The sequence below is a fragment of the Onychomys torridus genome, chromosome 11 (genome assembly GCF_903995425.1).
Source record: "Onychomys torridus chromosome 11, mOncTor1.1, whole genome shotgun sequence".
In the NCBI taxonomy this organism is placed as follows: domain Eukaryota; kingdom Metazoa; phylum Chordata; class Mammalia; order Rodentia; family Cricetidae; genus Onychomys; species Onychomys torridus.
Window position 1 is genome coordinate 57,508,626 of NC_050453.1, and position 27,979 is coordinate 57,536,604.

At 51.2% G+C, this 27,979-nt stretch overlaps 1 protein-coding gene across 1 annotated transcript in view; it reads left to right on the forward strand.

The window, feature by feature from the left end:
• The window catches only part of Igfn1 (immunoglobulin like and fibronectin type III domain containing 1), a 60,953-nt gene that overhangs the window by 23,869 nt on the left and 9,105 nt on the right, over positions 1–27,979 (forward strand). Inside the window, 17 exon segments of the mRNA XM_036201975.1 lie at positions 8,135–8,149; positions 8,152–8,185; positions 8,598–8,720; positions 10,517–10,656; positions 11,930–12,029; positions 13,287–13,331; positions 13,517–13,562; positions 14,241–14,415; positions 15,305–15,418; positions 16,718–16,886; positions 18,054–18,326; positions 19,057–24,057; positions 24,529–24,653; positions 25,283–25,424; positions 25,750–26,049; positions 26,661–26,960; positions 27,106–27,279. Coding sequence (XP_036057868.1) covers positions 8,135–8,149; positions 8,152–8,185; positions 8,598–8,720; positions 10,517–10,656; positions 11,930–12,029; positions 13,287–13,331; positions 13,517–13,562; positions 14,241–14,415; positions 15,305–15,418; positions 16,718–16,886; positions 18,054–18,326; positions 19,057–24,057; positions 24,529–24,653; positions 25,283–25,424; positions 25,750–26,049; positions 26,661–26,960; positions 27,106–27,279 — 7,276 coding nt within the window.

Genomic DNA, 27,979 nt, shown 5'->3' on the forward strand with positions numbered 1-27,979 from the left:
GACGGTCCTGAGACACGAAACTGAAGTGACCCACTGCGGTCATGTGGAAATGCCACTGGATATGGGGGTCACGGGGCAAGGACAGTTAGCATTTCAGGCCGGAGGGAGACTGAAGTCAGGAGAGAGGTCAGCTTGTTGAGTTAGAGAACAAGTCAGGTGAAGAGAGTCAGTGGGCAGAAAGGCTTTGAATGCTATAAAAAGCTGATATTACTTGTTCCCAGGCGCCTTGTGTGGGCGGGAGAGCCAGGAAGAGATCCCACTGCAACTCTAGCCCAGATGGAGTTGGTTTCTTACAGTCTCGGTCAAGCTGGTCTGCTGGGCCAGTTCCAGGGGTCAAGGTTACTAGCTCGCCCACTCTGTTTGTTTTTGTTTGTTTGCGTTATTACTTATTTAGGTATCTACATTAGACAGTGTCTCATTACCTCTGACTGTCTTGAAACTCCTTCATAGATCAGGCTGGCCTCAAACTCACAGAGGTCCACCTGCCTCTGACTCCCAAGTGCTGGGGTCAAAGGCGTGGCCACCACGCCCAGCACCTATCTTATCTGCCTCAGGGTTCGCTTAAGGTTCTCCCAGTTCCTTCAAAACGGCCTCACTACTTCTTACTCAGCATCCCAAGATCATCCGGAGAGACCCAGACCCAGTCTCTCCACCAAGAACAGCAGTTTGGGGCTTTGGGTTTTTGAGGTTGCTTAGGGTGTGATTTGGTAAGACCTGGGTGAGGATTCCAGGATCCTCTCTAGTGGTGTCTCCAGGTAGCCGCCTCCTCCATCTCCTGTCCCTCAAAGCCTCTTTCTGGGAGGTTGATGCTTCCAGAAGGGACAGCAACATGGTTGCCATGGGTGTGTCGCATGGTTGCCATGAGGTCAGAGTGGGTTCCCCCCTCATTACAGTTCTGGGGAAAGATGGGTCGAGGGCATCTTCCCAAGAGGATTGATCCTCTTGCATGATGATTGTGGTGAACTGGGTCTGTGCGATAGTTTGGGCATAGAGAAGGGAAATATGCCTCTCCAGGACCCCTGGAGCCCCGCCCTCCAGCCCCCTGCCCAGATGGAGCCTCTTCTGGCATTGCAGTGGGTCTGCTCCCCCAGGGCCCCCCAGTACCATCCTCAGTGAGTTATTCCCGTAGCTTCAGGGAAGCCACTGAGGGAAGTGAGAGGAGAGGATGTTCACTCCTCTCTCATCAGCATCCCTCCATCATTCCACAAAGCAGGGACCAAGAATTAACCCCTGAATAAATCCTGCCACAGTCCATGAATGGCACAATTGCATGGTCAGGCGTTTTGCACCTGTGAGTTGAAAGTATCAATTGGTTCAATGGAAATACTTAACGATTATTGTCCATTTGTAAAGAAAGCTTAAAAAAACCACAGTGACCAGGTCCTCCTCAAGTGCTGATAGTTTTGGGTAGAATCTCTGCCCCCCCCCCACCATTTTTTTTAAATTAAGGATGGAATCCAGGGACGTATACATGCTAGGCAAACTCTTCACCACTGAGCTGTGTTTCTAGTCTATTTTAGGAGACTTCTTTAGAGACAGGTCCAGTACCAGTGACAAATACAGTCATGGAGGCTGCAAAATGGAAGCCCTTTATCTATTTTTTTTTTAAATCAGCTTTTCAAGGTTCTGAATACCTGGCCCAGGGGCAAAAGTAGAGGAATCTAGTTGCATAATTCCTGTTCCTAGCCATGTGACAGTAGGGACATGCTTTAAGCACTCACCCTCAATGCTTCCTTCACTGTAGACTGGAGATAATACATTTCTATTTCATGTGCACTGCATGAAGTAACCAATGTAATGAATGTCACACACACACTTGGGGTCATAGTAAGCACTGCCATATGTTGTGACTTGTCTTGGAACCCCTTTGTAGATCAGGCCAGCCTCGAACTCACAGAGGTCCACCTGCCATTTATAGGAATGGGCAGGGGTCTCATAAAAATGACCGACTGTACAACATCGGTGATGGTATCCAGCAGAGTTGGCTGGTCCTGTGCAGCAGGATGGGGCCAGCTAACTTGTTAGCCTGATGGAGACGGAAGAAGCAGGTTTCCAGAGCACTTGGTGCTTCTACCCAGCCAGTGAGATGAACCTGGATGTTTAGCAGTTGTCTCTGCCAGGTCCTGGTACCCACCTCAGAAAAGGAGGGGGCTTCATTGGATCCACAGAATACCTCTCAAGAGTGCAGCTGGCTGAGGTCCAGACCCACTCACTAGTTGTGTGATCTTTGTATCTTAGCTTCCCTGTCTGTAAAATGGGGCTAGTAATTATTTTACGTTACAGATTTGTTGTGAAGGATTAAATTAGTTAATATGATTTTTAAGACTTTATTTGTATTTATGTATATGTGTTGTGTGTCTGTATATTTATGTGAAGGTAAGGGTGACCACAGAGTCCAAAAAAGGGCATTGGATCCCTTATAGCTTGAGTTACAGGCAGTTGTGACCCACCAGGTGTGGGTGCTGGGATTCAAACTCTGATCCTCTTCAAGAAGAGTAAGCATTCTTAACCACTGAGCCCATTTCTCCAGCCCCTAGATAATATGTTTAAAGACTCAAAGCCTAGCCTGGCATGTAGCGAGAGTTCTCTGAAGGTCAAATACTGTCCTTTTACTGTTGTTAGATGCCCCGTGAGGTCCTGTCCTGCTCTGATCTGTGAGGATCTACACTGACCTAATAAACTGCACATACATTGGCTTCACCCCTTCTACAAACTAGAGCAGGGAACCTGCCCCAGCCTCTCCTTTTTGGGAGTGAAGAGAGTTCCCATTTGCAGCCCTGGGGCCAGCTGGGCTTGCTTGGCAAGGCCTTTCTGGTTTCTCTATGGCTGAAAGCAGCTTTGCAAGAATAAAAGTGTCCTTGGGGTCTCTAAGGTCCTCATTCCTTTGAGGCCACATGGGATTCATTACACTGAGGTTGGATGAGAAAGGCATAGGCTGATGATGACCTGGACTGAGACAGGGGAGGCATGATGTCCTGAGATGGAGCTGGGAGAGTGGGAAGGATAGATGATTCTAGGGAAGTCATAGCCCCAAAAGCATCCCCAACAATGACCCAGGGAGGACAGGTGTGAGGCACCAGGAAAGATGTTGTCTTCATCAACCTTTGCAACTCAGACTTCCCGGGTGAAGACTGTGGTGAGTGGAATCTTGTGTATAAGCTCAGGCCCAAAGGGGGGGTGTCCCATCCCTTGAGGTCATCTGCACAGGGAACACATGGTTTTCTACTTCTCATGAGAATACAGCCTCTCTCTCCTTCTCTGTCTCTCTGTTTGTCTCTCCCTGTCTCTGTCTCTCTCTGTGTATGTGTGTGTGTGTGTGTGTGTGTGTGTGTGTGTGAGTGAGAGAGAGAGAGAGAGAGAGAGAGAGAGAGAGAGAGAGAGAGAGAAAGAGAATGTCATTGTGTCATGTACGGGGTATGTTCTTCCAGGCCTTTATTGAGAACTTTTTTTTCCCCCTGGAGACAGGGTTTCTTTGTGTAGTTTTGATGCCTGTCCTAGATCTTGCTCTGTAGACCAGGCTGGCCTCAAACTCACAAAGATATGCCTGGCTCTGCCTCTCAAGTGCTGGGATTAAAGGCGTGTGCCACCGCTGCCCAACGAGAACTCTGCTTTTAAAACCCATCTCCTTGGACCCATGAGAGGAGGATATGGAGCATCCTTGGTTGGCTCATTCAGCTGAGCAAAGACGTTTTACACCACAGCACAGAGCAATGGTAACCTATGAATCAATTCAAACTCTCCAAGTTACATGGAATCACCTGCTTTTCAAGTCTGGGGAACTCGCCCAGCAAATCACAAAACCATTGGATGTTGACACTGGCATGTCAGAGACCCTATCATCAATTCTATGCTGTGTGAAGGTTAGAGGACCCCAGAGGGGAGCCTTCATGGTGCCTGGGCCTCTTGTTGCTTGCCATATACTGAGTTTCTCTCTTGTGGGGACAGGAGAGCTTTGGTGTGGAGGAAGAGTAGAGAGTACATACAGCTCTTCTACCTTATTCTCTAGTCGATGAAGGCAAAGACTTGGGTTTTGCACCAGAAAAGAGAAGTCCAGCAGGTGGTGGCCACCAGCAAAGGTAGTAGGGAAATGTGGTTGTTGGCTGTTTTTGTCTTTGCTCCTTGGGGGTCTGCCTTCCAGCTCCCAAATAAATCACATGAAGGCTTATTTTTACTTATAAATGCCCAGCCTTAGCTTGGCTTGTTTCTAGCTAGCCTTCCGTAACTTTAAATTATCCCATCTACCTCTTGCCTCTGGGCTTTTTCCTTTTCTTACTTCTGCATATCTTACTTTCACTCTCACTGTGTGGCTGTCTGTGTGGCTGTGTGGCTGTGTGGCTGTGTGGCTGTGTGGCTGTGTGGCTGGGCCCTAGCATCCTCCTCTCCTTGTTCTCTTGGTTTTCCTTCTTTCTTCATTTTCTCTCAGATTTTTTCTTTCTATTTATTCTCTCTGCCTGCCAACCTCACCTGTTTCTCTCTCCTGCCTTGCTATTGGCCATTCAGCTCTTTATTAGACCATCAGATACTTTAGACAGTAACACAGCTTCACAGAGTTAAACAAATGCAACATAAAAGAATGAAACATGTTTTTGCATCATTAAAAGAAATGTTCCACAGCACAAACAAATGTAACACACCTTAAAATAATATTCTACAACAAAACGTCACCACTGACATCTGTGTATAGAAAAGCCACTGGGAAAGAAAAGGTCAACACTAGATCTGTTGGCTTGAGTGCTAACTGGGAGATTCCTGGGAGGGGCTGGGTACTACATCTTTTCCTTCCTGGCTGCCAGCAACAGGGAAAACTATCCATATCTTGCACAGGGCATCCTGCACAGTTGGAGGTTCTCACTTTCACATGGCTTACTAAATGTTACTGAGTATCATATTTGAGACTAGGCTATGAGATCAGGGAGATGACTTGACTCATGTTGTTTCTTGGAGACTCAAACTTCCCTTCTAACTGCGATGAGAGGGATCTAAGCGTGACATAGTGCAAAGAACAGAAACACCATTAGCATGGCCCCTCTTAAGACATGGGAGATACAGGTTAGTCTGTAGTGAAAACCAGCTCATGGCCATCTCTACCCCAGAGAAGAGGGCATCATCTCCCTGAGGACCAGCAGCTAAGGGTTCCCTAGTGGGCCACGTTCATAGCTTCTCTCTTCTACCATAAGCTGGAATGCTTGGAGGCTCTGGGACTACATTTCAGGAGCTAGACTCTGCATTGACCCTCTGTCTTCCTCCAACTCCTTCGCCATGCAGCCAGGGTAAGCATTTTTACAACTCAAGCTGGATTCTGTCATCACTCAACAGCCTTCTCCAGATAAGTCAGAATCCTACAGTGGTTTCTAGACCCTGTGTGTCCAAACTCAGCTGGGGCTGCCCTTCCCTAGCCTTCTACCCTCGGGCGTACTTGGCTTGCTCTTGAAACTTGTTCACAGTTCGTAATTGGCTGGTCAACATCTTTCTGTCCTTTTAGACTTCATGAGGGGAAGACTCGATGTTTGCTTAAACTTGTATACCCAGGGCCTAACAGTACCTGAGTCTAGGGCTTAGCCTTTGGGTTCCACACTTCAGTCTCTCTGGGTCTTGTGACTCACTCTCAAAGTTTGTTGACTGTTTGGTACCACTATGGGATACAATTATCAAAAGGACAGTGGCTTTATGTATCAGTGTGACTTACTGTGTCAAGGGTCCCATGGGATGAGCTTAACTGACAATTTGAGGCTGAGCTTGATGAAAACGCTCCCACTCAAAGGGATCAGATAAATGAGGCATCCTGGAGCAAATGTACCCTCAGCTGACCCAGTAAAGAGCTTAAGGCTCTGCAAAACATGAGCTGGATCAGTAGATGCCACAGGACCCTTCCATCTCTGGATTCCTCCCAAGTTGGTCCCTTAGCCCCGGGGGCCTTGCCCTGCCAAGCCTGAGCCAGAGGAGGAGGAGATGGGGTGAGTGGGAGGGGCAGAGAGAGCAAGCAAGGCACTGGCTATGACCTACATTTGTTCTTGCTCTGCCTGTCCACCGCCAGATGGCTCAGACTCCCTGGTAGCCAGCAGCAGCTGGAAGCAGGGAGGAAGGAGTGTGAGGAGGCTGGAGGCTGGTGAGCCATTCAGGTGAGTGAGCACTGTGTACCTGGTTGTCCACCTGGTCTGGGAAGGGTAGGGAGATGCTATGCTGTGCTCTAGCTTTTCTGTGCAGGAAAGAGAAGACAGGGGTCATCAGACAAGCCCCACAGATATCTAGCTGGCTGACCACAGACTGGGGTACATTTCTAACACCTCTTAGGGGACCCTGGTATCCCTGGAGGAGGGAATTTCAGCAGGTTCTGCCTGAGTGGTTCTGCCCTGGCTCTGATTTTCCAGGCACTGCCTGATGGAGAATATATATGACAACTAAGTTAAAAAAATCTTACTAGCAATTCAGAGTAGCGACCTCAAGGCCAAAGCAGTTGAGAAGAATCCTATTTGGTTCCTCCTTTCTGTTGAGAAGTTGGAGGAAGCAGGGACGTAGGCTGGCAGAACGGAACAGGTTCTGGGGCAGCAGGTGAGGATGCTATGTCCTGGGAAGAGTTAAGGAAGACACAGCCTGGTCCCGAACTCAGCGTCTGGTTGGGATAGGCTGAAATGGGTGCATTTGTGGATATAAGTAAGGGGTCTTCCCAAATGTGGGAATAAATCATGAAGGAAAGAATTAATCCCCTTCCCCATTCCTTCTAAAGAAGCCTACATCCCTCTGTTCTCTAGCCAAATGCATCTCTCACTGATTCGTCACTGAGTTTGTACTTCTTCTAGATTATTCCTGAAGTAGCATGATACTGGACCCTTGACCACCACAGGCTCCTACTTCTTTGCTTCTTTAACTGGACCCACAGGAGGCAGAGGTAAGGGGCTGATATTTGGATTATTCTTGACATGTGACAAACAGCCACACAATCTGCTAGAGCTAATGGTAATGGGGATAAGGATGGTGACCATGCTGTGTCACTATGGTGACAAAGTGTGGCTGGGTGCCACTGTTTCCCCTGATCAGATATTGACCTGAGGGAGGAAGGAGTGAAATCTTAGGGTGCCTCCTCAGCTGAGCCTGCTTGTCCAAGTTGTCTTCTCTCCTATCCACCTTGTGACTCCTTTCAATGCAGTGGCTACGGCTCCTGTGTTGCTTGTGACCGCTACAGAACGCCGTTGGCACACCGTGGCATTCCTGCACACAGGGGGCCATGGCTAGGCTGTAGAGAGGGCCAGAAGTGCCAGTGAGCGAGCAGTTGTGCAAGAAAGCATATTAGTTGGAGTATGGAATTTGCTCTATCATGTGGGACTCTATATTGATGGCTGGGTTCTTTGGACAGGAAGTACTGTTCCCCAAACAGAACCATTTGGCTGTGCATCAACCCTCAGAGGTAGGATTGCTGGAGGACTCTTGTAAGTCTCCCTTTAACTCATGCATAGCTCTCATCCTTTCCTAGAGACAACCCTACTCCTTTCTCCTATATGGGCAGTAACATGGGTGCCGTAAAAGGAAGTTGAGGGGAAAGGATGGTGGAAATGCTCTGAAGAAGGACACACTCCTGATCATCTGACATTGTAGTTCAGAGGGAAGTGGGTGGACTTCTGGCGATCTTATTGGCTTTGGGAGAGAAGAGCTCCAGAGTCATCCCCACAGACCTTGAGATCCAAAGTATTCCACTTTGGTTAAGATAGGAGGTAGAAGACACCCAGGCTCCAGTAGAAAAATCCAAGAGATTGCTATGGGATTTGCATTCCAAAGTTGAGAGGTCATGGCTGTTGAACAAGTCTCCTGCATGAGTTTGGTCTTACTCTCTGAATGGTAAGGAGCTTGGGTCCTGCCAGGAGGCCAGGTCATACAGTCTCAACACCATGGTTTTCTTTTCTCAGGATCTGGGTAGTACCTACTTCTTTCCTAGAAATTTCCCTGGGAAATTGGTCTAGTGGAGCTGTTCTAGGGAATGGCAAGAAGCTAATCATTTTTATTTGCGGGGTTAGACAAGCTCTCAGGGGCACCATTTGCCCCCAACATCCATCTTAGATTTGGCTGGGACCCCTGGTGGTATGGGAGAGGTAGGCTGACATTAACTTGGGCCTCTCATGAGGAATTCATCTGCCACCCTCAGGAGATCAGTTTCCACCCTCAGAGGAGCAAGAAGAATCTGGAACTATGGCAGGTAAGAGAGCTAGCTGCCCCTCCACCCTCCCTGTTGCTCCTCATGTGGGTAGAAGGTAGGGAGGGGGTTGAACCCAGAGTTCTTGGGGAATGCACCATCTCTGCTCTTTCAGTGTGGGCTTTGAAGCTTGCTGTGCTTTATTGAATCTCCACATGAACTTAACTTCTGCTTCCTGAAGAGTGGTCCTTTCCTACCCTCCTTTACCTGGTTTTTCTTTAGTGACACATCCAGGGTCTTCCCAGGGCACACGACCAGAGAGGAACCACCAGATTCCCACTACAAAGCTTACAGGCATCCTTTAGAGAGAGCAGGTGTGCAGGACAAGCCTGCCTTGATGGCTAGAGAAATGAGGCACCTCATTCCCTGATGGAATGGAAGGAAGATCAAGATGTACTCCTCCTATCCTCTCCAGGAAAAACCCCTAAGAAGTCCTCCATCCCCGGAGTGAGCATCCGGCAGCTGGTGGACAAGATCCCCGAAGGCTGCAGTACACCAGATTTCAAGCAGAAGCCTGTCACCTTGGCTCTACCAGAGGGTGAGACCCTAGTGGATACTGCTGAGGGAGTCATGGCTCCTGCTCTCCCACTCCCCAGAAAGCACAAGGGAGGCTTGGCCACCTAACCTTTCTATCCCTCCTATATCCATTACCTGTGTGTCCCTCCTTCCTATATTCAAGTGGTGCCTGTCTACCTGGATCCCTAGTGGGGGGACAGGAGCTGAGGAGACTGTGGGGAAAGGGAGTGAAGAGACTTCACACTGTGCAGGGGAACAAGGACTGGCCAATACTAAACAGGGGAGCAGGTCCTCAGGTTCTTTCCTCTCCTCCCCCTTTCTCAAGGTCTTCTATAGGAAGAGGCTATTTAGAAATCTCTTCTCCCAGGGTGGAGAGCATGGGTATCAGTAAAATGCCTGCTATGTAAGCATAGGGACCTAAGTTTGGATTCCTAGTACCCACTTAAAAAGCTGGACACTGAACTGAGCAGTGGTGGCACATGCCTTTAATCCCAGTACTTGGGAGACAGAGGCCAGCCTAGTCTACAAAGTGACTTCCAGCACAGCCAGGGCTGTCACAGAGAGAAACCTTGTCTAGATAAAAGAAGAAAGAAAGAAAGAAAGAAAAAGAAAAGGAAAAAAAGGCCTGTAGTCCCCACACTGGGGAGAAAGTATTAGCAGGATTCCAGGGACTTGTTGGACAGCCAATCTGGCCAATAGATGAGTTTTAAAAATTAGGTAGGAGGGCTGGAGAGTTGGCTCAGCAGTTAAGACTACTGGCTGCTCTTCTAGAGGACCCAGGTTTGATTCTCAGTGCTCAGCTCTGTAACTCTAATTCCAGGGGATCCGACACCCTCTTCTGGCCTCTGAGGGCATCACACAGACATACATGAAGGCAAAACACCCATGCACATAAAAGTGAAAGAAAAACATTTAAAAAAAGGGGGGGGAGTGTAAACAAGGAAGAGATATCTGACCTCTGGTCTCTAGACACACACACACACATACACATACACACACACACACACACACACACACACACACCCCTACCTTTTCTTCCAATCTTACCCTAAAGAGCCAGATGTTTAGTGGCTCACAGGCTAGCTCAGGAGTGCCATTTTAAAAGGCCACACACAGGAGTGCCCAGGGAAGTGGTGTTCCTCCCCTGGAAATGATCCCTGCCATAAATTTTAGTTGACATTCTGGTATAAGAAAAATAATGGTATGGTATTTTACTTTTCTAAATATGAAACAAGGTCATGAGACACAAGGGAGGGCCCCGGGACCTTCAGATTCTTCTGCTGAGATGTCCCTGGTGGGAGGCAGCAGGGCTCTGTGAGGACCAAGTAGCTCCCACGCCATCTTGCCCTGCATGGAACTGCAGGTCTTCTCTGAGGCTGGAGTCCTATGTCTCGGGACCAGTTCCTTTGAGTACCAGCAGCCATTGCTTTCCAAGATCTCCCTGGATGGGAGGAACCGAACTCACAAATTCTCACACATTTCCTTGGTTTGGGAGAGACCTTAGCCTCCTAATGCACCCACTCTCAGAGAAATCTGCCTCCCACTCCTACCCTGCTTACCTCCACGACCACAGACGGCACACCACATCCTTCTCCTGGGGACACCAGGCCTCTGCATGGTTGACCTCAGGCCAGCACTGCTTCTGGGTACCTGGAAACTTTCCACCTGACATGATGAGTCCCCAGTCAAGGGGCTCAAAGCCGGGTACTTCTTTGGGGATGGAGAGCTGGGATGCCTACCACAGGAAGGATGATGTAAGTTTAAGTCTAAATGACATCTATTGCCACTCTACCCCCAAGCTGCTTCTTCCTGCCACAGGAAAGAATGCCATCTTTCGGGCAGTGGTCTGTGGGGAGCCCAGACCAGAAGTGCACTGGCAGAGCACCAAAGGAGACCTCAGCAGCTCCAGCAAGTACCAGATCTCCTCTGCTCCTGGCAGCAAGGAGCACATGCTGCAGGTGAGCACTGCAGCCATTCCTACCCGGGGCTTGTGGGTCTCTTCTTAGTCCCTTAAGTCCTTAAGGGCATCAGTCCCCAGGGGAGGAAGAGATAGTTCCATAGTTGGGTCTATTCAACTTCAATCCATGGTTCAAGGAGATGTACTGGCAGGTTTGCTGAAACCCCTGTGAACACACCTGGACCACTACTGGGTCACAGTCCCAGGCCCATCACCTTGCCTTCGGAAAGCTACTTACTTGTCTCTTTCTATCTCTATTTCTTCACCTATGGAATAGCATAATTACAATACATGCTCTATGGAGTATTAAAAATTTAATGTTCATATGAAGTGTCTAGCCAGTGTCCCAACCTTAAACTGAGCACAGACAGCCCTTGACTTATCATAGTTCCACTTGCAAGTTTTGATCCTTGGTGGAAAAGCAATGTGCAGAAACCACACACTGAGTTTTTAATTTTTCAGTTTGATCTTTTCATGGGTGAGAAATATGTAGGTGCGAGCCACTTACCCTGAGCAATGGCAGCAGCCTGCAGCCTACATCATTCAGAGGATAACTGTATTCTGTAGCATATAGTGTTCACCAAATTACATGAGGCATTGAACCCCCTTTTATAAAATGGGCTTAATCATCTCGCCCAACAACAGGGTCATGGAAATGCAGTCTCACATGAAGGCAGGCAAGGCTAGGGCAAAATTTGGTAGGTTAGCAGTACTAAATGCATTTTCAATTGATAATATTTTCAGTTTACAGGAGGTGTACTGGATGTATCTGTCATGTCACCAGACAAGTGCCTGCCCTCTCAATCAATTAGGGTTAATATTAGTAATGTTGTAGACACTAACCGTGGAACACTCAAAAGTGTCGGGCTCTGGACCAAACATTTATTACAGAGGACATGAGTTAATTCTGACCATTCACTGCTTTTTTGAGATATTATTATCCCCATCTTATAAGCCAAGAAATTAAAATTTATAGAGGTCAGGGAACTTGCCCAAGGTCCTATAGCTAGTAATACAAGGTAGAGATGGTCTCCAGTGCCAGGTTCATCTGACCCCTCACCCCCAGAGCAAGCTCTTTCTGGGACCCATATAGCCTCCAATGGCAAGAACATCTATCCTCTGCTCCGGTCCAGAATTTGTTCTGATGTCTGCATTTGCTGATAAAGACTGTGAGCTTCATGGGGAAAGAGCCCATACTTCCATCCAACAACTGTGTGTGGTGCATGGAGGAAAGGAGTGTTAGCCCTGCTCCCCTGCCCTTGGCCTCTCCACAGATCAACAAGCTGACTGGAGAGGACTCGGATCTGTACCGCTGTACTGCAGTGAATGCCTTCGGAGAAGCCACGTGTTCAGTGAGGCTCACCGTCATCGAAGGTGGGCTTGGCCTGTGAGCTCATCAGTGCACAGGGCATCGGCTTTCTCTAGAGAACACCCTCAGAGGACCCACAGGGCGGCAGGAGGGGAGGGAGAACCCAGAGGCTGTGCATTCTTGCAGGAGCCCTGGCTCCACCCAGTGGCATTCAGTTTGTATGTGCCTAGTAAGGCACACTTCAGCCACACCCTGTGGCAGTTGCTCTGAATGGGCCCAGGCTCCAGGTGTTGGTTTCTAGTCTTCTGCTAAGTCGTTTTCTTTTCCCTCCTGGGTCTCAGTTTTCCCACTCTACAACAAATATTTTGTACAGGTTTACATTAGACTTTTTTCCCCCCACGGTGTTTGAAGATCCTTATATTTTTAGTCTGTAATGAATGGAAGGTTGATACCTCTCGAGGAAGCAAGCCTAGTCTCTCAAGTAAGCTGACACATTCATCTCATCTCTAAGCACCACGAAATCCTAAGAGAAGTCCAAGAAATAAAGATACCAAATTACTTCACATAGGAGGAAATTCTGAGATTGAAGTCCAGGGCTCATTCTACAGCTCCAGCTGTCCCAGGAGAGCAAGCTCTTCTGGTCTCACTGCCCTGCCATCCTCAGCAGGCTGACTGGTCACTGCAGAGCTGAGTGAGAGGAGAGGGAAAGGGGGGGGGGGCCGGGGCCGGGGAGACACCTGCCTCTCTCATCAAAGAAGCAACAGCTCAAAACTCCAAAAACCTGGGAGCTTTTGTGTGCATGTCATTGGCTAGCACTATGTCACGTGATAGCCGTTATTTGCAAGAGGGAGGAAGTGTGTGTTGAGTTTCCCCAGACTCTCCATTGGAAGCCGATGACAAAGAAGAGGATTATGAATGGCTGAGGGAATAATCAAAAAGCAGAATCTGATGCGTTTGGCAGTTCGGGCCCCATCATCTGAACTGGCAACTGTCAGATGCTCTTTGGATGCCCTTGAGTTGGCCGTGGTTGTCAGTGGCCACTTCCCTTGTACCCCCTTGTACCTGCCACTTCCCTGTAGACATGTGAGTGAGTCTCCCCTCGTGCAATGATGCTCATGTCAAAGCTTTGAGGTATCAAAGCTCATGGGAGACCCTCCCCCTCCTCTCCCCCTTTCGCTTGGATGTTGTGTCTTAAGGTACAGAACAGGTGGGAGGCCAGGGCTCTGGGACTTGGTCCAGTTCCCAGGAGGACCATCCAAGTGTCTTGCTTCTTTCCCTGTCTGTGCACACCACCTTTCTCCTCTCCTCCTTGGATGGTCCAGTGGGTTTTCGGAAGAACCGAAAAAGGCAAAAGGAACCTCAGGAGGGTATGTAGATCGGTCAGAACACCCCTCTGGGGCCTTTGCATGTTGCTCCCCATCTAGTATAACCATGCACACCTTGTGGGCATGAACAATTTCTGGAAAAATAAAAACTCACATCAGCAGCCCTGGACCATATAGCCTTGCTTCAGACCCTACCTGGGATTCAAGACTTATTCCTTATTTTCTAGACCTCAGGACAGAGCTGAAGGACTTTCGGAAGATGCTGAAAAAGAGGTGGGTCTGGGACTGTCTGGAGGATTTTGGAATCTCACGTAGTGTTCACCTCTGCTCCTTCCATAAACAAACTGGGCTCACCCTCCACTTCTGAAAAAAGGAAGGAGCCCGATTGCCACCTAGTAGAAGGTAGGCCTGAAGAGCACAGAACCGGGTATCCTGGATGAACTGGGCATCCTGGATGAACTGGGCATCCCAGATGAGCTGTGCATCCCAGATGAACTGGGCATCCTGGATGAGCTGTGCATCCCAGATGAGCTGGGCATCCTGGATGAACTGGGAATCCGGATCTGGCCACTTCAAAGCTTTGTACCTTTGAGTCAGTCTTCTTTCCCCCGAGTCCTGTTTGCAAAATGGGAGGGCCTGCTTGCCCAGTGACTTAAAAATATGCATTAAAGCAACAGAACACTTCAATCCTAACTTACTGCCACCCAAAGACATCCTACTCAGAAATCAATATCACCAGTTGTTAGGAGCCCCAAGTCTCCTCCAAGCCGAAGCCACAGTTTAGGTCCTTCCTCTTGAGATCGTGGTGCCTCCCCCCCCCGAGATCTCAGCCTCTGTGCCTGCTCTTCCAGTACGCATAGGACAGCTTCCCTAGACCACTCAGAAGGCCAGGAGCAGCTGGTCTAACCATGGGACTCCTCTGGCCTCTGACCGACCAGCCTTGATCCCCAGGATCCCAGCTCCAGCCCCTGATAAAAAGATGGAGTCTGCAGAGGTGTGGCAGCTGCTCATGACCGTGGACCGTAAGGACTATGAGAAGATCTGTATGCAGTATGGCATTGTCGACTTCCGGGGCATGCTGCGCAAGCTGCAGGAGATGAAGAAGGAACAGGACAGAATGGCACAGGTATTCTGGCCCTGCTCCCACCCCCTAGCTGGAGCGCAAGGCCTGGAGGGGCCCCACACACCTACCTAGACCTGGCTTTGGAAAACCCAACATGGTGGACAGTCTACCTCCATCTAGCCCCGCTGAGAGGTTCTGCTAAGGATCCAGCCTTCTGAGCTTGCTCTGGGTTTTAACACCTGGGCCTGATACTTGAACTCCGGACTTTAGAAAATTAGGGCTCCAGTGTCTTGATGTCCTCATATGTATAACAGGTTTATAGCAAAATCTGCCTTGTAGGGTTGAGAGGATAAATAAGAAGATGTGCTTACAGCAATTAGCCTGGTGCCTAACACATAGTAAGGTCTAGTGAATGTCCCCTGTCATCACTGTCAACATCATTATTGTCAGACTTGGAGCCTGATTTCTTGAGGATTCTAATACTCTGATTCCAGCATCTTAAAAACTACCGGGAAGTTCCTTCTTGTGTCTAACGTGACATAAGTCTGCCTTTTCCTTCTGGGATTAGAAAAACAACCTATTTTCATTATTCTGAAATTGGCATTTTGAAGGTAGCTTCTCCAGCCTCCCAGCTAGGGCTTTTCTTTCAATCATTCTTACCCATGTGTTGACGTGGCCTTGCACATGGCTTTGCCTAGCGACGTTCATGTTTATCAGCAGGTAGGACAGATGCATGGACACCCAGAGCCCTCTCTTTTTGTCCTTCATCGCCTGACTTTTTTATCTTTGAATTTTCCTTCTTGAGGGTTTATGTATCCTCACTTGAGAACCCCATAAACCCCTGCTCTTCAGGTATGTTGTGGGCCAGGGCTGAGACCAGATCCTGCAAAGATTTGGCGTACCCCAGAGAAACTGCTTTCGGGTCCCTCTCATGAGTGTGTCTGCCCTCTAGTACGTCAACGCCATTGACAACTTGAGACACATCAGGGTCACCAAGGAAGGGGTCGCCACATTTGACCTGGAGCTGGATCTCAAGAACCTTGAGAGCAAGATTTACCTGTACAAGGTGAGGCCAGAGGACCTAACTGGGGCTGTGGGTCCTGGGTGGAAAATGATGGACCCCATGGAACTATCTAGAACACCCAGGTGGTAAGCACTCACCCATGGGGTTCCCAGTTGGAGTTAGGTCACACCCTGTGGTGGGCAGTCTCCAGACATCTCTCACGTCTCCTTGAGCTGGGCCTGTTACTCTGCATAGCATCTAATGCATAGCAGGGTCAGAACAGAGTTCTGAACACATGCCCACCATGTGGGGCCGGGATGGGTATGTGGGATGGGAGACAGCAAAGCATACACTTCTTCTGCAGTCAAATTCACCCTGGCTCCATCACTGCAGACCAGACATCTTTCCTGAGCCTCAGTCTCCTCATCTATGAAGTGAAGGATCAGAAGAGCCACCTCATAGAATACAGCAATGCCTAAATGACACTGCATGCTTGTCTGTCCTGCGACTTGGCTCCCCCTACCCGTCTCTCCTCCTCCCTGCTGCTCTGTTCCTGCTCCTTGGCCTTGTCCCTGCTCCTTCTCTGTTGCTGTCCCCTGTGCCTGGCGCATTCACCTCTGACATCCATGTGGTTAGTTCCTCCCACCTCACCCCCTGAGTGCTTCTGCTGTGCTCCCAGGTCCTCCCTGGTGCTTCTGAGCCCCTTCCCCACTTAGCCTGCTTTGTCTCTGAATTCTGCTTTTCCATATACAAATCATTTATTTATGGAGCTTACTACTTATCTTTCTCACCCATCGGTGGGAGTCTTTGTTCTATTTATTGTAATGTCTCAAGTACCTGAAATAATACCTGGCATGGAGCGTTAGGAAGTGTTAGCTATTGTTAATTCTCAGCTAGTAGAAAAATCTATGTATGGCTTAGCAAGGATGAGCGTACGTATAAACTGACTATGTTTTGTGCAGCCTGGAGGACATTCTCCAAACATTCCCCTTGGTGGATGAGAGAGCTGGTCCCAGGTCATAGGATCACCTCCCCTGCTAACACACAGGGCTGTAAAGCAACTCTCTTCCCAGCAATCTGGATTAGCCAGATGTCTTGAGTAAACTGCATAGATTTTTTTCCCACTCATAGAAAGAGGTCTAGACATTCTTAGAACATACATTTCTACTTACCTCATGACCCATGCACCCATATCCAGGCTCTGCTCTCTGCCCTGATTCTACAACCCCCACATGGTTCTAGGACCGTGTTGTCTTTGACCCCAGGCCAGTAGAGAAAACTGTTGGTGGTAGCCAGAACGAAGCTAGGCTAGAAGGCTCTTTGGACCCATGGAGACCCTAAACCATCCTTTTCTGGCTTCAGGATGGTGAGATGATCCCCTATGGCTTTGATAACCAGACCAAGCACTGTCTGAGACGGCTGGGGAAACGCTACCATTTCCTGATCCAGGACCTGCGGCCCGAGGATGCTGGCCTTTACCAGGTCATGGTGGAGGATGCTGTGGTCTTCTCCACAGAGCTGGAGGCCAGCAGTGAGTGTTCTTTGCCACAGAAATTTGCATAGAGGAGAGGAGAAGGTCCAGGCTGGTGCTATGGAAGGGGATACATGTGACATGGCGGCATTGCTAAGGCAGCTAGGAAGACAGATGCACCCAGATATGTCTGCTTTGGTACCCGGCAGGGCTCAACAGAATGAGTCAAGGATATAGGCATACACGACATTCTCCTGCCCATAGACCTTCCGTTGCAGCTGAATATTTTCAAATCAGACCCAGACCACGGCCTTTAATGATAACTTCATCCCTTATGATAAATCTCCTCCTCTCCCACAACTCCCAAGCAAGGATTTCCACCTGGGCTCGCCAGGCCTGTGCAGCTCAGGCCTCTTCCATTCCTGTTTCTTGTGTTCCTTCTCCCCGTGAGAGTATCCCTCCTTGAACTCCACCCTGTGCCCAGGAGGACCTGTGTTTCCATCATTTATAGAACACCCGACCAGGAGCCTCTTGGGAAGACAAGGGGAGGTCTGAGGAGGAAGTTTTGGGCAGGACGTAAAGAACAGGGCTGAACCCAGGCTGAAGAACAAGAGAAGGGCACCCAGCAGGTCTGGGTGTTAGGATGGGCTTCGAAAGCCCGGTAACAATGCGCCATGGGTAGAAGAGGATGGGCTTGGGAGCAGTCACCTCTTAGCTGTCAGGATGGGACAAGTAATTTTTTTTTTTTTATTTTGGGGGCCTATCTCATTCTAGGCAAATGCCAGTCCCTCAGCTCTTTATTCTATTTTGAGACAGGATCTCTCTCAAGCTGTCCAGGCTAGTCACAGACCCACTATGCTACAGGCTGGCCTTGAACTGGTAGTCCTCCTGCCTCAGCCTCCCCAGTAGCTGGGATTATCAGTGAGTAATGCTCTATCGGTGACTAACCTAGGTCAATAAATGTCTTAAGCCCCAGTCTCCTCATTCATAAAAAGGGAATTCAAGATCGATCAGTGATAATAATATGATCACAACCCCACATTTATGTATGTATGGGGGCAGGGGGTACTGATGCCTTCAGTAAGGACCTGGTGGTGGTTACAGAAGCTGGGGTAAGGGGGTAGCCCAGCCGAGGTGACAGGAAGATTGTGGCAAACTGGGGTGAACTAGAGACCTCTCTGTGTCTTACTGCCAGGCTGATGTCTCCCTTTCCTGTTTCCATGGCAGCCATCCCCCCCAGAGTGGTGGTCCCGTTGGCAGAGACCCGCTGTGAGGAACAGGGGGATGCAGTCTTTGAATGTACACTCTCCAATCCTTGTCCCAATGCTGCCTGGCATTTCCAGCACCGAACGCTGAGGCTCAGTGACAAATATGAAGTTTCTGTGTCCCCTGATGGGCTAACCCACCGGCTGGTTGTGAAGGGGGCCAGTTGCTCAGATATGGGCCTCTACTCGCTGCACGCCGGACTCCATGCCTCCAGTGCTTGGCTAGAGGTCGAAGGTGAGTGGCCACACTTCTGAATTCCCCTGCCTTTCCCAAGACAAGGTCTCAGAGTGCAGACAGGGAGCTTCCTCTGCTTCATCGTTTGCTTCTGTATGCTTCTCTCACTCAGAGAATGAGGATGGCTCCTTAGATTAATTCTTGAGTTAGTGCAATACAGTCTCTTTGCGGCCAGCCAAGCCTAGCTCTCTGTGTGTGCCATTAGATCTCTTAGGGTTACTCTGGGGCCTCAGGTTCAGGAGGACCCCCAAGACTTGGGGTAGGGCTTGTAACAGTGATCCAGTTTTGATGTGAATGAGAAACCCCTGGGCTAGACCGGGAAATACCCTAAACCTCCCAAGCATTGCCATCTGGGAGCAACATGATTCAGGAAACTGTGAATTGGTCTAGGTGAGGCAGACAGCAGGACAAGTGGGTCTTCTAAAACCCACAACAGCTTGATAAATTCATAACTTTGACACATGAGCTTATATGTCAAAACCACATGACCCACGTGGCAAGAGAGGGTGGCCTATAGACACAGGCCTGGGGGAGGAGGTGATGGGACGTTACCTACCAATGTGCCGGGACGTCCTTGTCTATTCTTCCAATGGGCAGCTTCTCCACTGGGGAGGGGGAGGGCTGGGCAAGGCAGCCATGTTAGACGGCTGCTTTGCTGTCCTTTAACAAGGTCTTTTCTCTTGTCTCTCTATGGGCTAATGACCTCTGTGTAATTAACGCCTTACCGAAGGTGGGAAGGATAAAGGCCCTCAGACCACAGATACTGAGCACCGACTGCAAACTCCAGAAGTTCTGGCCTCAGAAGCAGAAGACTCTTGGGGCATCAGCAGCAAGGGAGGGCAATCCGGAGAGCAGGGCTCCCTCAAGGAGACTAGTGGGGCACAGCTCACAGCAGGCCCAGACAGGGGTGCCTTTGACGAGCATGGCTATTCTGTGTTGGGGGGTGAAGGATCAGCTAATTCAGCCTGGGACCCTGAGCAGAACAAGAAAGGCTTTATGGGAGGAGAGCAAGGCAGGGTCACTCTTCCGGGAGACAGTCAGCCCCACAGAGAGGGAGACTGTGGCAGAAGCCTTCCTGGGAGGCCTCATCTCCAGGGAGGGGACACAGAATTAGATCTGGGCTTTGTGGAAAGACAAGGTCATAGCAGAGACGACAATGGGAATAGCAGAGCAGGGACAACAGGAGGTTGGGAGGCTGGCTCCAGCCACTGTCAGGATGGAAGACTTGAGAGTAACAGAGAGGGAAAGGAACTGGACAGACATGGCCCGGGACAACTTGGTGACCCTCACTTGGGATCTGGGACAGGGCAGAGGGTGCTGTGGGGATCCCAGTCTGAGGCTGAGAGGTTTCAACTGAAAAAGGAAGGGGCAGAAATGTGGGGTGATCTTATGGATGAGATGGAAGGAAGGGGTGACCTGAGCAGACAGAGGGGAGCAGGGGCAGGGTGGGCTAGTGGGGCCTGCCTGGAGGAAGCCAGAGGCTGCAATGGGGCAGGAAGTCCTTGCATTCCTGAGTTTCGTAGAGGAAGAGGTCACAGTCTTGAGGTAGCCATGGATCCTGAGTGCTGGGGCACTCAGGCAGGTAGAGATGCTGGCCATGGAGAAGCTGGGGCGTACTGGGAGGCAGGGGGATATCCAGGACAGACATCAACTAGCAATGACACCCAGAAACCATTGCTATCTGGAGGCAGGAAACTTTTGGGGTGTAGGAGTCCTGAGGCCAAAGCTGAGGACTCTTTGCAAGGGGCAGGTAGCCATGGTATTATGGGGCGGGGCTACAAAACTATCCCTGAAGGCCTGGAAGATCCCAGAGACTGGAAAGGTGGCCGAGAAGAGCTCCAGGGAAGGGATGGCCAAGGCACGGCTGGAACCTTGGGCAAGACGGAGGACGGCTCTCCATGTCTCCAGTTTCCTCAGAGCTGGACGGTGGGGCAAAGGGAAGCAGGGCATCCAGGCAGAACAGAGTGTGAAGACATGGGTCGTCGGGATGACATGTGGTCCAATCTCAGAAACACTGGGGCCCACTTTGGGTCTGGAGTGCTTGGGTCCAGTGGGAAGGAAGGGAACATGGATGGTTCCCAAGTAGCTAGACTGATGGCGTCTAGTCAGAGGGTAGATGCCAGAAACCACAGGCTAGTTCCCTCTCCAGGCCTGAGTGTCCAGGGCTCTGGGGGCACACTGGGAGACACGGCAGGGTTAAGAGACCCAGGGTGGGTAGGATCTGAACCAGACTTCAGGAATGGGTCAGGGAGGTCTAGAGAAAAAGGGTCCAGAGGGGGAATGGACTACAAGGATGGCTTAGGAGGTCCAGGGTGGGTGGGGTCTAGGTATGAGGAGGGTTCCAGGTGCTCTGAAGGGAAGGGTTCTAGGAATAGAGTTACTTATCATGACGGCTCAGGGGTGCCAGAAGGAACAGGGTCGGGTCTTGGTATTGGTTGCAGAGCCACCTGTGGGGCACCTGTGGAGACAGGTTCTAGGGAATGGGGTTCTTACAGGCATGACTCAGGGGTGTCTGGGGGATTGTGGTCTGGAAACAAAGGTCAGGGTGGTTCTCCAGGAAAGGTGTCTGGGAGAGACGCTAGCCTCAGAAACGGCTCAGGTGGCCTTCATGGGATGCCCATTCATGAAGCTCAGCGCTGGGATGTATTTCAAGGCCAGGGTCAAACAGGCCCTGGTGGGGAACACTACTCCGATGGTGACTTAGGGAGTCCTGAGATGGTGGGATTTGTGGGTGGAGATGGAATGAAGGCCTCTGGAGCAGTGGGGAAGGTCGGGGACAGACAAACGGGAACAGCACCAGGGGAGTCTGGGAGAACACACTCATGGGGTCACGCTGGAGGTTATGGGGGCTTCGGAGTTCTGGGGGCCCTTAGCGAGGGAGACTTTGAAGATGCCACTGGGGTTCCATTACCCATGGGACCAGGATCTCTGGGGAGAGGGGACAAGGAAGGTGATGGAGAAAGGTTCCTTGGTGCCAGGACCTCTGGAGCTGGAACTGGGAATTTGGACAAAGCCAGGCACCCTGAGGTGCTATCTCCTCATGAGGCTGGTTCCGAAGGCCACTGGGCTCATGGTTCTGGCAATCCGTTAGGTTACAGGGATGGATCTGGAATTTCAGAGCCTTGGGGAACTGGGGACAGAGCAGTTTATGGAGATGGGTCAAGGAGTCCTGGATCCGAGAGAACAGGGTCAAGGGGTCCTGGGTCTGAGAGAACAGGGTCAAGGGGTCCTGGGTCTGAGAGAACAGGGTCAAGGGGGCCTGGGTCTGAGAGAACAGGGTCAAGGGGGCCTGGGTCTGAGAGAACAGGGTCAAGGGGGCCTGGGTCTGAGAGAACAGGGTCAAGGTGTCCTGGATCTGAGAGAACAGGGTCAAGGGGGCCTGGGTCTGAGAGAACAGGGTCAAGGGGTCCTGGATCTGAGAGAACAGGGTCAAGGGGTCCTGGGTCTGAGAGAACAGGGTCAAGGGGTCCTGGGTCTGAGAGAACAGGGTCAAGGGGTCTTGAGTCTGAGAGTACAGGGTCAAAGGGTCCTGGGTCTGAGAGAACAGGGTCAAGGGGTCCTGGGTCTGAGAGATCAGGGTCAAGGGGTCCTGCGTCTGAGAGAACAGGGTCAAGGGGTCCTGGGTCTGAGAGAACAGGGTCAAGGGGTCCTGGGTCTGAGAGATCAGGGTCAAGGGGTCTTGGGTCCGGGAGAACAGGGCCAGATGGTGAGACAGTATATAGAGAAGGCTCAGGAGGCCTCAGAGGAATGGGAGCAGCAGGTGAGGCAAGTTATGCAAATGCAACTGGGGGCTCTGGGGCCATGGGGTGCAAGGTAGATTGTAGGAATGATACTGGGTGTTCTGGAGTTTGGGGGCCAGGGAGTGAGGCAGGTTATAAGAATGGCATCCAGGGCCATAGGGCGAGGGAATTAGGGAATAAAGCAGGCCACAAGAATGGTGTAGGAGCTTCTGAAATTATTTCATTAAGGGACAAGGCCAGTTATGAAGGTGGTTTAGAACATTCTGGAGACATTTTGTCATGGGATGAGTCAGGTTCAAGGGATGGCTTGGGGGAAACAGGACGAATGGAATCCAAGAATGAGGTTGGTTATAGAGGAAGCTCAGTGGGGCCTGGGAAAATGGGGCCAGAGAGTAAAATGCACTATGCAGGTGGTTCAGGAAGGCAGGGAGGGCCAGGGTCACCGGCTGCACCCAGAGAACATGAATCCGTAAGTCTTGGGTCAGGATCCCAGGCAGCAGCAGAGGTAGGCACAAGCTCCAAGGATGGCGCAGAGAAGGGCAGAGGAATGGGACCTGCAGATGAGACAAGGCCTGGGGTGGGCTCCGGGAAGGCTGGGATACTGGATGCTACAAGTATAGCACACAGGGATGGTATCATGGACCATGAGAAGCTGGGGACACCAGGAAGACCACATATCTTTTCAGGTGGCCAGGGTGTCAAGAACAGTCTCGAGGGCTGTGGACCCTTGGGAATCCCTGAAGCCTTGGGGGCTATTGGTTCTGTGGGGAAACCAGGTATCAGGGAATGGAAAGATGGTTCTGGGTTCCCAGGGTCTCCTAGGGACAGTGGGACTCCCAGTGGGGAGGGAGGATCTGTAGACCAAGCAGGAGCTGTGGGGACTCCCAGGCTTCTTGATGGTAGGGGGAGAGTCGGGGGTGAGGGTGAGTCTGGAGTAGCTGCTCCAGAGTCAGGAAATGATTGGGACTTTTGTCAATCAGGCTTGGGGACAACACGCAGGTGGAGAGTTGCTGGCCAGGGAGAAGTGCCGCCTCAGGAATGTGGAGATTCCTTGAAAGGCAGAAGGAGGGAAGCAGGTTCTGGGAGCTTGTCAGGAGCAGGTCAGGTGACAGAAAGCAGTTCTACACCTGGGAGAGAGACCAAGTCAATGTCAGGACAGGACAGTGGGCAGGATAGGAGCCACACTCCGGCTCCAGGCTGGGAAGACGGGGTTCGAGGCAGCTTCAGGGCTTCTAGCTCACTGGGGGAGAATGATGCCATTTTCAGACAAACCCAGGAGGGGCAAAGAGCCTGTAAGGGCAGGGGCTCTGTGACAGGCCAAGAGGCTGCTGGGGAATGGCAAGGTCCATGCTCCTCGGAGAGCAGAGACTCGGGTTTTAGACGGGGCGGGGCTGGTTTGATGGAGGGCTCAAGTGTCCATGGCAGAAGGAACTCCAGTATGCGTGGAGATGGTATCATTTCAAAACCCCAGGAACCCCAGGATGAATTAGATAGTTCATTCGGCAGAAGGGACTTCGGAAGTGTATCGGGAGAAATCCAGGAGCCAGATTTTCAACTAGAGACAGGGCAGGGAGATAAAAGAGGGTCTCTCCAGGAGTGGGGATCCTGGGAGGCTAAGACTGACAAGGTCCAAGGATCTGGGGCCTCAGAGAAGTGTGGAGGGCAGGGAAGGAAAGGCCCTGGCTGGTCAGGCAGGAAGCCTGGTCCCTATGGAAGCAAGTGTCAGCCACAGTTTGGGACTGATGTTGGATCAGCCAAGAGAGGGGCTACAGAGAGGGCCAGAGGTCTGGGGCATTGGACTAGTGGTGAGGACAGAGGGTCTCTGAGACAATCTTGGAGTGAAGATGGGAGGCAAGACCCCCACAGGCCTCTTGACAGCAGGAGAGATACCCAAGAGGGAAGGCCAGATGTCTGTGGCCAGGGACAAGATGCTACCCAGAGCCCCATATCCAGATACAAGCCTGGCCCTGGCTCTTCTGCGGAGGCCCAAGGTAGGTACTCCAGCTGCTAGTTCCCTTAGGGTGGAGCCAGAGGGTAAGGTCGCTGGATAGTGGGGTGCCCCCATGCTATTTCTACCTTTAGCACAGGAACTCATCCCTACCAGTTCTCCATTTTCTAGAATCCCTTGCAAATTCAGGGAGGAGCCTCTCCTTTCCCCTCCCTGGGATTCCAAGCTGTGTGAAACTCAAACATCTGCTGGATGTTAACTCTTGAAACCCTTTGTCCAAAGTCCCTGCATATTAGCTTGCCTCCGTGATTCAGAATCCCCATCCGGTGGTACTCAGGGGTGAGGAGACGCTCTTCATCTACCTTACACCATTATCTCTGCATCAGCCTAGGAAAACAGGGAGCTGGGCATTGGTTCTGGCTGGGTCCTGTGGGCAGGACCATGGAGGCCTCCCAGAATGCAATGCAAGCCAGGGTGTAAGAGGCTGGGCTTTGGGGACTTTATGTTTCTCTAGGCTCCTTGGACCACTTCTCTCAGGGTCTGGTGGATACGGAGGTGCAGCAGGGGGAAGCTGCCATTCTGTCCTGTACCCTCACCAGTGACATGGGACCTGGCACCTGGTTCAAGGATGGAGTCAAGGTACTGATGTCTCACACCTCACACCTTCTCTTTCCTTACTAATATGGGTGGGGGTGAGGGGCATGGCGAAGCAGAGAAGTAGAAGAGACCAGGCAGAAGTTTTCACTATTCATGTTACTAATATTTCTACTCTGGGAGACGTTTAAACAGCTGGAGTGTGGTGCATTCAAAATAAACACATTATGAATGTGTGACTCACTCCAACTTTGATACAGCCTCGGCTGCCCTCCCCGGACCCCAAATGCCTCTCAGAAGAATTCCACTCACCCTTGAAGGCCTTGCACAAATACATTGTCTAATCCTAACCAGCTGGGCTTACTGGTCTCCTGGAGCAGCCTCTCTGTGTCCTGTCAAGTTGTCATATCCAGCAGGACAGCACGGTGATGTCAGAGAGATCTGACTCCCAATCCCTGCTCCGCTGTCACCAGTTATGTGACCTCAGACAAGTCCCTCATCTATAAAATGGGACTTATAATAGCACTGATCTCCAAAGGCTCTTTCAAGAGTTAATGGAGGAAATAGGTAGGCACAGTGGCCAGCGGCAATGACTGTCTAGTTCATGGGGCAGTTGTTAGGACCGAAGTGGACAGGGCGGGAGTGGCTGTCTCCATGGTGATCATTGTCTCCAGGTCACTGCCCATGATGGGGTCATCTTTGAGCAAGATGGGCTCACACACAGACTGATCCTCACTCACGTGGAGGGGACCCAGGCTGGGAGATACACTTTTGTGACCGGCAGACAGCACACAGAGGCCAGGCTGACCGTGCAGGGTGAGGCCCAGCCCTTCCCAGCCCTATAGTCTCTGCATCAGGTGAAAAGGACCCTCCATGGAAGCCCTGAACTTGCAACTTGTCTGCAGTCTTCTCAGATTTTTTTATGAAGCCCACACAAGCCTTTCCCAACCTGATATCTTATCTCCTTCTTTACCAGGAAGTTCTTGGTGAGGTCTGACCCTGGTCCCTCCTGCTGCAGACTCAGCCCATTCCCTTTGCTAGTCCTCATGAGGTGGGGTAGGGAACTCCTTCTCTGGGCTCTTTCCGCGATTGCCAGGGCCCCAGGGCTCAGTCCTCACCGAATCTTTTGCTTTTTCTCCAGATCCCCCAACTGTTGCTCCAGATGTGATAGAGACACTGAGAAAGCCACTGGTGTTCAAAGCTGGGAAGCCGGTGACTCTGAAGATCCCTTTCCAGAGCCACCTCCCTGTTCGGGCTGTCTGGAGGAAGGATGGGGAGGAGGTGGTGGCCAGCAACCACAGGGACATCCAGGTGGCTCTGGGGGATGGCTACACACGGCTGTGCCTCCCCAGCGTGTGCAGGAAGGACAGTGGCCAGTACAGTGTGATACTGAGGAGCGACGGAGGCTGCATGCAAGCCGAATTCACTCTGCACATCATAGGTGCTAACCCTGTCTGGTCTCCCTCCAAGGCCCCAGGGCTTGTGGTCCCAGGCCCTCCCTGGTAGTTGGGACAGGCCCGGGGAGTGGACTTTGCTAACCTGCTTAACTATCATTTGCATGATAGTTACGATTCAAACCCTACTTACCTACTTTCCTATCCCCAGACCACCCAGGAAGAAGAGTTTAGATAAGCCAGTGCCAGACACAGGCTGGCGGAGGACCCTGTTGTGCCTCTGGGAGCTCCAGATTGTGGGGGAGATGCTCAATGGAATGGTGGTCTCCACCTTGTAGCGGCCAAGTCAGATTGTGTATACCAGAGGGCTAAGCAAGAGCCCAGGCTGGCCACTGAATGGGGCTGGCTACAGGCTGGAGGTTCTGTGGTATCTCCTAGGGCAGGACTGGGGAGGTAGAGACTTAGGGATACCAAGAGATGTTGGGAACCTCCCCATGAGCTGGCACCTTACCTCAGCCTCTGGCTGTGTCAGGAACCACGTGCCTCTCTGGGCAGTCAACCCCTTTTGCAGACTTATCCACTGAAGAGGGGATAGTAACATGCCCTCCTCCAGCTTCTCTGATCCTTTCTCCTTCTGCTCCTCTCCATGGTTCCTCAGACAAGCCTCAGCCCCCACAGGGACCCCTGGAGGTGCAGGATTGCCACAGAGCAGGTGTCTGTCTCCGCTGGCGGCCCCCGAGGGATAATGGGGGCCAGGCCATACAACACTACATGGTGGAAAGACGACAGGCTGGAAGGAGCACTTGGCTGAAGGTGGGCGAGTCCCCACCAGACAGTACCAGCTTCACTGATGCCAGCGTGGAGCAGGGCCGGAAATATGCCTTCCGTGTGCGGACTGTGACCTCAGAGGGAGCGGGGGACGCCCTGGAGTCTGAGGAGGTGTTGGTGGCTCCTGAAGGTGAGAGGCCAGATGGCACTTGGATAGAGGACTCCCCTGCCCTCTCTGTCGTGCCCAGAGTGAAGGCTGAGGGGTTGCCAGCTCTGCTTGGAGGCGGGAGGGCTTGAGGCCCCCACCGCTGCTGACTGGCGCCCTCTGCCTTCAGATCTCCCAGGGCCCCCTTCTGCCCCAGACATCTTATCAGCCTCCAGCCAGAGCATCACTCTGACATGGGCGGCACCACGGGGCCCTGGCAGTGCCCACATCTTGGGCTACCTGGTTGAGAAACGCAAGAAGGGGAGCAACACCTGGGCAGCTGTGAATGAGCAGCCTATGTCTGGTGAGTTGGCCTGAGGGCAGCTTCTCACAGACCCCACCCTGAGTTGCCCCAGAGCCCCTCCTGGCTACCAGATCCCTTGGCATTGCTAGTGCGCATCAGTTTAACATGGTAGCTTTTCAGCTGGGGCAGTTTTGTCCCCACAGGGGACATTTAGCAATGTCTGGGCCTAATTATGACAGTCACAACTGGGTGGAGAATACATATTCCTGACAACTTGTGTGATGAAGCCAAGGATGCTGCTGAGCATCCTACCCCCCAAACCCCAGAGATCATCCAGAAAAGTCTATCAACAGAGCTGAGCTTGGGGACCCCTGGGGTAGAAGGCTCAGACAGGAAGCCAGAGGTTAAGCTGTCTTCTCTGGTCCCTCCACTCCAGGCCTTGGCCGTGGGCAGCCCAGTTTCTCTTGGCTTCCTCACTGATAACACAGATGGAAGTGCCCTGACCCTCTAGTTAGCATCCTAGAAGCTAGCTGCTTCCTGAGAAAAGAAAGAACCTGGAAAAGGCCAAGGATGGGACAGGGGTGAAGGAAGCTTCCAGAACACTGTGCATGTCTATGCTCTGTGCATACCAAGATCGGGCTCAGAATAGATTGTCAGGAGTCCTGTAATGGCCATGCCACTTAGGAGTTAAAGCCCCTTGGGGCCCATATCCTCATGTCTCTAATGTCCCCGTTTAGTATTTATGTATTACAACTCTGAG